Raw genomic sequence first — 10839 nt, forward strand, 5'->3', positions numbered from 1 at the left:
CATCCATTGGGAGCTTCTTAGAAATGCTGGATCTCAGGCCCCACCTGCACGTACTGGTGATTCACGCGTACACTAAGGGTTGAGACAACTCAGGATTTTTCTGCTTCTCTTGATAATCGATAGTCCTATAATGACTTTAGGTCACAAGCATAGTTCTAATTTATACATTAGAATGCCCGGTCCTCCATGTTAGTCAGACCCCAATCTTAATTCAAAGATAAATCTTTGTCCTCCTGCTTACCCAGCTGAGGTCCTGATTGGGGGAAGGAGTTTGACTGGTCTCCCTCCCTCCTCCCCCTCCCCGTTTCCCATCCTCTCCCCCTACCTTTCACATTAGGATGTTTCCCTTGGGTCTATGCTAGAGTCACAGCTCACCCACCTTCTCAGGTGTGAGTCAGGCCCAGTTCCCTGTCTCCCAACTGAAGATATTTTAGACCTCCCTGGGTGACTCCATGGGCATCTTCCTCCTCAGGCTTGGGGGAGACCTGGGGAGCCTATGAGGAAGAATTGTGATGGGAACTCACATCATGGCAAAGGAATCCCTTTACACATCCTCTCTCTTCCCCTTTTAATCTCCTCGATGTGACTGCAGCGTCCAGAAGTCAGGGAACAGATCCTCCACCGTTTCCTCTGTAAATTGTGCATGTGCTATCTGGTTTCAGAATTTCACGTCTGTTGTATCATGAAATATCACTTTAGACATCCCGTCACGAGTGCAATTGCTTGATTGTAAAAAATAAAAATAAAATCCTGCCTTCCTGCCTTATTCTCCCCAGACACACCCCCCTTGAGGAACTGTAATCAGTTGTGGGTCCCACATTTTAAAACAGATATAGAGGGGCGCCTGGGTGGCGCAGTCGTTAAGCGTCTGCCTTCGGCTCAGGGCGTGATCCCGGTGTTCTGGGATCGAGCCCCGCATCGGGCTCCTCCGCTGGAAGCCTGCTTCTTCCTCTCACACTCCCCCTGCTGTGTTCCCTCTCTCACTGGCTGTCTCTCTGTCAAATAAATAAATAAAATCTTAAAAAATAAATAAAATCTTAAAAAAAAAATAAATAAATAAATAAATAAATAAATAATAAAACAGATATAGAGCAGCTGGACGTGTGCTCAGAAAAGCCAGGATGGAGAAGGAACTCCAAGAATTAGGGATGGTTGAAATCAGGAATTAGATTTGTTCTGTGCAGTGAATACAAGTTATAACAAAACCATTTCAAATTACATTTGAAACCAAGTCTGGACTCCTGAGCCAGGGTTCTAAACCTCTGTACTCTTCTACCTCTAGGTGCAAAGCTATTTAGCTTGGCTATTACAGCGTAACATGGTACATTAGGAGCATATTTCTTTTAAGAGAGGGGGAGAATGGTCATCTCCCACATCACTGCAATAGGATTGTCTCCTTTGAACTGAAAAAGACAAAAGTATATTACGCCTGTTCTTTCGCCTTAGATGTTAGCTGGATCAGGGACATACAATTATATGAGACCTTTTATTATGAGGAGGATGTCAAGCATTGAAAGCAATGATTTTTCAGGTGTAGTGACTGGGGAATGAGCTAAACCAATATGGGCTAATGTTGGAATATATGTTGGAAATAAGCCTCTACTTGGCAGAAAGTCTGCACTTAATATGTAAGTACGGTCAGGAGTGCATTTCCCTTAGTTAACTACGGACCAGCTAGCAAGTAATTCAGAAGGTGGGTGGGGCAGCATTACAAAGAGGGGCATTGACTCCAGAGGGACCTTACTGCTAGGCCCCCACATGACACTAGGTTAGTAATGGTTCAGGATCCAATGGGAACACTGACCAGTGGATAACGAGTTAAGAGGTTCTCTGGGTCTAATTAAGAAATAAATACATGATGGTGTGCTCTCTTGACTAGGGTAGGAAGGACAAGCTCTCTCATACTTATCTAGTGGAAGTTCAAATTGTCACAATCTCTTTAGGGGATAATTTGACAACATCTATTAAAATACAATATAAAATCCAGCAATTCTACTTCTAGGAGTTTATCCCACAGATATATTCAAAGACATGCGTAAAGATATAGGGGTGGGGTGCCTGGGTGGCTCAGTCGGTTAAGCCTCCGACTCTTCATGATCTCAGGGTCATTGGATCAAGCTGTATAGGGCTCTGCACTCACTGGGGAGTCTGCTTGAGGATTCTCTCTTCCTCTCCCTCTGTGCTTCCCCTCATGTTCTCTCTCTCAAATCAATCAATCTTTAAAAAAAAAATAAAGATATAGGGATAAGGATATTCATTGGAGCATAATGTAAAACAGTAAAAGTTTAGAATCTATCTAATACTCTGTCAACAGGGACTGGCAGATGTCATCTCTCCAGGAAATGATTTGTGAACCCCTACTTTGGGCTTAGTGTCCCTCCTCTGTGCTTCTAAGCATCTTAGCATCCTCTATCTTAAAGCATCTAGTAATGAAAGAATCTATTTACTTGTCTGTCTCTCCCTGTAAGGTTACTCTTATTTCCCTCGTTCTGCAAATGAGGACACTTGGGTTCAGAAGACCTGAAGAGGTCTATGCCAAGGCACAGAGGTGGGGAAGGGGCTGGCATGTTGGGGAGAGAGCAAGTGGTCAGTGTGACTGCAGTGTAGGGTGAATGGGCTCCATAGGCCAGGACTTTAACAGGAGGATTTGATTCAGTCTCTTAGGGTAAAAGTCATCAGTGGAGAGCCCAAAGAGTTCCCTCTTTCCACAGAGTAAGACGAGATAAGCAACGAGACCCAGGGAGGCTGAGATCCAAATGGAACAACCTGCCAGGATCCTCTCTGCTCTTTGATAGCAGACCTTTGGGTTCCTTGTCTGGAATCCGGTTTAGGGTCTGAGACCTGAGTCTGAGGCATGGAACTGATCAGAGAACCAGAGAGAAGCAACTTCCTCCCCAGGCTTCTCCAGCATTTTGGTGCCATCCTTGCTGCTTCGGAATGAGCTCTAAGCTCTTCTTGGGCAGCCTGGGCTAGTTAGCCTTCTGTTTCCCTAAATGCATGTTGGAACTTCAACTGGAAGCAGGATGAGGTCATTCTTTCCCCCCAGAAGAGCATGGCCAATAAGTTGCCTGTCTGATATTTCCTGCCATTTTCGTAGGGTCGGCCTTCCTGAAGATCATTAACAGGTGTTGTAGGGGATGATCTATGAGAGCTGGGGGCTTAAAACAGTGTTCTAGAGGGCTTATGAGTCAATCCCTGCTGCCCCTGGCAAGACACACACACACACACACACACACACACACACACACACAAGAAGTTGCATCATGAATGATTTCCATTCTCACGCTTACGTCTTGTTCTTCCCCATCTCCCACATCTCTGGTGCAAAAGGCAGGTGGGTGGCAGGACAGGAGGGAGGGTATTGTGGCTGCCAACAGGATGCGAGAGAAGGACATACTGCTGCACCAGCTCTCTTGTGAGGGGCTATTTCACTTTTTTTCTCTCTTGAAAAATGATCAACTGGTTTCCTTGTTTTGGGGGTTTTTGACTTGAGATCCCTTGATTACTAAGCTTTTTGGCACTAAAACTGGTTACTTCCTATCTAATTCAGAGATGGCAGAAAAGGGGAAACAAAATCAGGAGGAAGGATGCTTGCCCCTGGAGTAGCGTGGGGTTAGCCAGGGAAGTCATACTCTAGGAGAGTTCTGAGAAGAGAGATGAGCTTGCATTAGAAAGCTGGAAATCAGAGCCACAGAGATTCTTATAAATCAGAACCCAGGACTGGATCATAGGGGCCTGGACATGCCTTCTCAGGAATAAGCAAGTGTCCGTGGAGATCAGTTTGATTGATTCTTCTTTTCTGATTTTAAATTGGCATCTCTTCCAATAAGGCTTGATGCCTTCAGTAAAGAAAGTTTCCAAACACCCATCCCAAGTATGCAACAGGTTGAAGGACTTCCTAACAAGACTTTCAGGTTCTGATCCCCTTTTCCTTCTCCATGTTCATCTCTTGTCACCTTGGCCCTAAATTCACCCCCCCCCCCCACAGAAACAGACATAACTCCCCAACCACTCTCAATTATTTGCAGCTCTACAAACACACTAGGATCTTTCAAGCCTCCATGTGCTTGTTTCCACAGCCTACACACCATACTCTCAACCGTTTTCATGTCTCCACTTGAATTCTTACTCTTCTTTCAAGATTCTGCTTCCTTCTCTGAATTCCCCTAGTGTTTCAGAGAGCACTGATCACATTGCATTGTAATTTATACGTGTACCTGCCTGCCTCTCTTCCCCTATAATTTCAGTGATTTTGTAATAACATAGTGACGAAGCATTCTAAGAAGAATACAATGAAGGATGTTGATGTCATTCTGGTTGAGCACTCAAAAAGAAAGGGGAAATTGGTTTGTGACAAGTTCAAGTAGAAGTGAAAGATGGGAGAGTAGAGTTGTTATCAGTTCTTAGCCTTAACAGTGCTGCTTGCCTGATGAAAGGTATGGACCCAATGACCTTCTGGGAACAAGTCACACCAGCCCTGCAGAGAACGAATGGCTCTAGCAGGCAGATGGGGGACTCATGAAAATGGGGCTTGGAGTGAACATACCCCTGAAATTATATCCCTGAGATCACAATTGACACAGTGTCTTGCTTTTTTCCTTCAAGTAACAGTAAAGTCACCATGCAGCATGGGATATGGATCAGGCCATGTGCATCTAGGTGTGTTAGGGTTGAAGGGACTCTTAGGGAAGTAAAAAAAAAAATGCTAAAAACCAGAACTCTGCAATTTTAAGGATTTGTTTTAAAACCTTCTTCAAAGAAATTTCTGAATGCAAATAATACCACCAGTTTAAGTTATGGCTGAAGTGAGCCTGGCCATGGCCCATCTGTCTGTCCAGCTACACTGGGACAGGAGGAGCGAGAGGGCTCATTATCTCAACGACCTTAAACACCCACCTGTTGCCTGTGCTGGAATGTGTACTGGGTGGGCATCTATGAAAAGCTAAGGGTGACTAAATACACTTGCAAACAGAAACCTCAAAACCTCCAAGTAGAAAGTAACAGAGGGGGAGTCCTGTGAGGGGAAGAAGCGATCAGAGGAAGGGCCTCGGGCTTACAGACTGCTCAAGTGTGCTGTGACGCTGTGACACTGAGATCGTCAGCCACCACACTTTATGGCCCTTCTTTAACACCGCCACCAAACAAAGGCACGGGAGCAGAGATGGCTTCGGGAGGTCTCTGCTGGTGGGAAGCAGGGGAGACTGGAGACCGAGGAGCCTGGAGAGGGGACAGCAGCGCCCCCGCCCCCTCAGCTCTCCACAACAGTGGTCTCCTGGGGTCCCGGGCTCACAGCAAAGCGGGAAGTGGGGGTCTCGAGCGTTTCCCTGTGCTCTGGGAAGGCCTGTGGCTCCTTGAATTCCAGGACCACCCGGCTCAGAAGGCCCTTGAGCAGCTGCATTTCTTGAAGCAGAAGGTCCACGTCGGGTTTCAGAGCTCCAGCGGATTGTTCCAAGGGCGTCGGCGGGGTGCAGGCCGGTGGCCCGGCAGTGGGAGCTCTGCTCGCGGGGAACTGCAGCCCCGATGAGGTGGTGTTCGGGACGGAGGTGACCGACGGGGCTGATCTGGACACCGGAGGCTTTCTGAAGGACAGCGGCTGGTTACCCGGCGCCAACGCTGCGGCCTGTGGGATTGGGGCGCTGGTGGACGCCAAGTCCAGCGGAGAACCTGCGAACACAACACACAGCGGTCTCACAGCCTGCGGGGGGGTGGGGGAAGCGGGCCATACGGGCCGGAGGGGAATAAGTAGGGCCGGGATGGAGTGAAGGGGAGAAGGAGGAGTGAAGAGGCGGGGATGGGGTGGAAAGGAGGGAGGAAGGGGGATGGGTGAGGAGCGCAGAGGAGAAGGGGTGGACAGGAGCGAGGGATAGGAGGTAGGGGAGGGATGGAAAGGAGAGGGAGAGGGGAAGGGGAAGGGTGAGAGGTCGGAGGGGAGGAGGTGGAGAGAAGGGAAGGAGGGGAGGAGTGACAAGAGCGGAGGGGATAGGGTGGGGAGGAGGAAGAGTTGGAAGGGGTGAAGAGGGCGGAGGAGGTGGGGTAGAGAGGAGAGAAGGGAGGGGGAAGAGTGAGGAGGGCGGAGATGGTGAAGTAGGAGGGCCGGATGGCGAGAGGGAGACTCCGGGGGCCGAGGCGGAGGCGGGGCTGCCCACCGGAGATGGGCAGTGGGATGCGTGGGGGGAAACGTCCCGGGAGGGTGCGGTCACTAACCACGCCCGGCGAGCTGCAGCCAAGGGCTGCGTTTCCGGACGCTCCGCGTGGCGGTAGCGGCCTCGCACCAGTACGATTCGAGCTCCTCGACCTCGGGCTCGGGGACCGTGTACTCGGCGCCCCAGTCGAAGCGGCGCACGGGACGACTGTACTTGTAGAAGGCGAACTGCAGCGGCGTGTCGCGCTTCTGCGGGTGCAGGCGGGTCTCGCAGCGCACCGCCACCCCGCCGCGGGCCTCCGCCCGGCCGGTCACCCTCAACACCGGCGCCGGGAACAGCTCTGCGGAGAGGGGTTCCGGGCTGAGGGTGCACGGTGGGCCGGCACAGGGGTCGTGTCCACGGCCCCGCGACCCCTCTGTCCTTCGGGTTTCCCTTGAGGGCTCCTCGCGGACCAGGGGACCGAGAAGGGGTGGGAGGAGACGTGTGTGCGCGCAAAGGGAGAGAGGAAAGCCTTCTGAAGTGTGGGGCGGGAGGCCGAGGCCTCGAAGGACAAGGAAAGCTGGCAGGGGGGAGGGGGGGACCGGGCCAGACACTTCCTGTCACATCCCAACTGACACCCAGTTTGGATCCCCGGGCTAGAGGGGGTGGCTGCGTCCCCTTCGCGGGGTGCTCGGATCCGTTCCCTCGCCCCACTCGCACAGCGACCCCTGCCACTGCCGCGCCTTCTGGCTGGGGCTTGGAAAGAGCTACCCCCATATGAAGTTCCCACCCGGAGCAAGGAGCTGGAGGTGTGCGGGAGGGAAGGGACACTCGTCCCCACGCAGGCTGAGCATCAGGGTCGCTTCGCTGCGGTGGAGAGGCGAAAGCTTAAGTGGACTAGGGGAGAAATCCGCGGCGCGGCAGCTACTTGAACCCTGCCCCGCTTGGTTCCTGTCCCAGAATTTCCCAGCGCTCGTTTGCCTCCCTCCCGGGCCCCAGGTGTCCCCCACCTTGCACGGTCACGGCCACCTTGGAGGAGAACATGGGCGCGCTCTCCACCGGGATGCGCATGGTGCCGGAACACTGGTAGCGGCCGCTGTCGCTGGCGCGCGCCTGCGGCACCGTGTAGTTGGCGCTGGAGTGGAAGTAGCGCACCGCCTTGCCGTCGTGGTAGTAGTGAAGCTTGTAGACCACCTTGTCGTACCAGCCGCGGCAGCGCATGACCAGCGGCTCGCCCTCGAACACCGCCGCGTAGGGCACTTGCAGGATCAGCCAGTCTATGACAGTCACCACAGACCCGCCTGACTCCAAGAGAAGTCGAGCCCTGGGGGTCTCCTACTCTTCTCCGCCTCCCTGCTCCCCTTCCCTGCACAGTGGCTCTCCTCCTCCCCCGCTTAATACGCGGCAGGCAGGCGCCCCAGGAGCCTCAGAGCTGGATGCATTGGGAGGCCAGGGGAGAGGAAAGCCAATGGCCTCTCTTTTGTTAGGGATTAGGAAAGCCAAGATGTCTGGTTCTAGGTTCCAGCCTCATCAAAGAGTAATGGCCATCAGAATCAAGTTTACACTCCTCAGGATGCCCTAGGGGCCTTCTTCACCTGGCCCCTGTTTACCTTTCCAGCACCATCTCAGTATTCTCCCCTGCTCACTGTCCCCACCTCCCGCTCTTAATTCAGGCTAAGTCCAGCCACTCCAACAGACATGTTGGGAGCACTGGCCCTGCTCTGAGCCCAGGGACTTTGTACCTCCCAAGAAGAGCCCCCCACCCCAGCGTGTTTAGGTGAGACCCACTTGTCCTGTAGGTCTAGCCTTAGACCTTTTCTGCTCCAGAAAACTTCCCCAACCCCGCAGGACAGCCTTAGGTACCGGCCACAGCACCCCGGATTTCCCGGTCACCATTGCTATCATAGACAACGCTTATATAACCCTAATATGTTCTGGATGCTATTTGAGAAGTTTTACTTTGAGAAAGAATTCTGCAAGTAACTCACAATCCACAGACTACTCTATTCTGCAATCGGTAACCATCCTTTCATGGCCAGTATCTTACTGAACTATCAATTTCCAAACAACAAACCGTGGAGTGTAGACATGAAGTGTATGTAGATGCTAAGTGATGATCTTTGAATTCTGAATACAAACTGTGGCCCATCAGGCTAAGATGACGTAATACTCCCTACCAAGCAGCCCCTCCTGTACTCTAAAGAATGAATTATTGCTATTTTCTTATCCTGCTTTGAAACCCTTTAAGTAACTCTGGGAAGTCAGTTTCTGAATTGACCCCTACGTACACATGTGTATGTCTGCAATAAATTTTTAAGTGCTTTGTTCCACTGCTGCTCTCTTTTTTCCTTAACGTGTCATAATTCATGTTTCATCTTCACAACAACCAAAGAGACAGATACAATTATTGTCCCTATTTTACTGCTGGGAAGCACAGAGAAGCATCGTGCTGTTCATTCAGGAGTAATTCTCATAGCCGCACGCAGCCTGCAGAGGGACCCTCGCGCCCCCGTGCCCATGCTCAAACACTCACCATTGGAAACAGAGAGGTGGATGGGGTCACTGACAGGTGCTCCCCGTGTCTGGCATCGATACACCCCTGGTGTCTGCACCTCGATGCTCTTCTTGTGAGAGGGCAGAAGGAGGTGGCCCAAGTACCAGAGAGTGCTGATGGGCCGGAGCTCCAGGAGCGGAGGGTGGTACCCATCACAGTGCAAGGTTACCCTCTCCCCCTTGAAGATTGTGGTCCAGGGCGGGTGTAGAGACAGTGTGGGCTTCTCCAGGGTAGCTGGGGGCGTGTGTGAGAGGGGGCAATGTGGGAAAGAGAATCAAGGTAAGGTGCCCAAAATGTGGTCTGAGGTTGGCAAATCTGAGACAACTCCAGTTTGCAGAACCCAGCCCACATGACTAAACCATCCCTGCGGCAGGACACACCACACTGGACTACAAGCTAGCAGTACCCGTTTCGAAGTGCTTAGAGACAAACTGAGTCACAGGGATTGAGCAGACGTGGGAAGAGACACCGTCTCACAACAGCCAGGAAGTGGGGAGTGCCCAAGCAGGTCACTCGGGGGGGTTGGTGTGGAAGTTGTGGAAAACTGGGCTGAGGGATGTGGTAGACTCACCAGCTTGCCTGCCGCTTGGAACTGCAAAACGAGAATGGAAGAAGAATGTCGGGAATGAGAGGAAAGTAAGCGACCTCTTCACCAGAGGAAAAACTCCACGGGTCTCCAGACCTGGTTTTCTTCTGCTTTTAGTGTCCCTGGCTCTGAGAAAGCCCCCTTCTCTTTATCCTCGAAAAATAGATAGTGAACTGCTGTTTGGAATCGAGGAATATCCCCTAACACACACACGCACACACACACACGCACACGCGCGCACACACACACACACACACACACACACACACACACGCCCTGGCCCTCCCTCTCCCCCACAGCCAGTCCTAGCCGCTGTTGATGGCCTGAGGACTCACCCAGGAGCAGAAGGGCTGTCAGCGCCCACATGACGGTCCGCCTGCAGTGGCCGTAGGACAATGTCTGCAATAAATTTTTAAGTACTTTGTTCAACTGCTGCTCTCTTTGTTCTTTAACAACATGTCGTGATTCATGTTTCATCCTCACAACAACCAAAGAGACAGATACAATTATTGTCTCTATTTTACTGCTGGGAAGGCTGACCAATGCTGACCACTGAGCCCTGGGGGACATAGCTGCTTCTCCCACCCATTCCTAATTCCTGAAGATGGTAGACTGGAGACCACAGGACACGGGCTGGATAAGTGTCAGCCCTCAGGTGTCCCAGGCACCAGGCACCATCCCACCTACCACCACTTGAAGCCACCTCACATCTCAGGCCAGCCCCAACCCCTGTCGAGAAGGCGTGTGGAGCAGAGACTATGCCCTCTGCAGCCCAAGAAAGCCACATAGAACCCCAGATGGTGGCAGGTGACCCTGTCCCCTTCAGGGTCCCATTGACATCCCCCTCCTATCCCACCTCCTCCCTACCTTCCAGTTGGCCCTGTAAGCCTCAATTGAGGAAAATACCTCCCCATGTCTTCAAGGTCTATCTGGGGCCTTTATTCTGCCCACTCCCTGATGGAGTAAGGCCTTGGGAGGTTGGCACTGGGCTCCCTGCACCCAGAGCTCAGAACCCCCCGCAGATGAGTGGACAGAAAGGTATGACTCACCAACCACCTTCTGTGTCACTGTCTTCCAAAGTTCTAGTTAAGAAGGGAAATGCAATGTGTTTCCCCTTTTCTCCTTTCCTGAAAACTTACACCCTCAGAAATGAGAAAGTTTTTTCTACCCACCCCAGTGAGCTCACCCTATGGCATCTCCACTCACTTGTGCCTTCCTTCCCTCTAACCATCCCTGCAAGCCTCCCCCAGCCATGCCCCAGTGCCAGGACTCCTTACCTGGGGCAGAGAAGTCACTGCCTCAGCCCCTCAGAGACTTCTCAGACCTGACCTCCCAGCTCTACTTCTTGTGCTTTGAGAGCCATGTGATCATACCCTAAGCAATGGGGAACCTGAATTCTCATGTAAATACTTAATGAATTTTCCAACCTGATTGTATGTCTCCTCGGACCGTCTCCTGTCCTCACCCGTGGTCTTATAGTACTGGGCACCTCCTTCCTCTGGAACTTTGGCAGGGAGGAAAAGGACTATCAGACACTGTCAACTCTCTTAAACACAGTCTCCCCCCTCTTGCTTGCT

The 10839-nt window shown here is 51.7% G+C and overlaps 1 protein-coding gene across 1 annotated transcript; it reads right to left on the bottom strand.

The window, feature by feature from the left end:
* Nucleotides 1–5248: 5248 nt before the first annotated feature.
* Nucleotides 5249–9628, bottom strand: FCRLB (Fc receptor like B). The gene is made up of 6 exons (XM_026517376.3): nucleotides 9598–9628; nucleotides 9248–9268; nucleotides 8656–8910; nucleotides 7133–7399; nucleotides 6205–6483; nucleotides 5249–5664 (listed from the first exon to the last, which is right to left on the bottom strand). Exons 1-6 carry the CDS (start codon nucleotides 9626–9628, stop codon nucleotides 5249–5251), a joined length of 1269 nt encoding a protein of 422 aa, XP_026373161.1.
* Nucleotides 9629–10839: the final 1211 nt, after the last annotated feature.

The sequence above is a fragment of the Ursus arctos genome, unplaced genomic scaffold, assembly GCF_023065955.2.
Source record: "Ursus arctos isolate Adak ecotype North America unplaced genomic scaffold, UrsArc2.0 scaffold_2, whole genome shotgun sequence".
Taxonomy (NCBI): Eukaryota; Metazoa; Chordata; class Mammalia; order Carnivora; family Ursidae; genus Ursus; species Ursus arctos.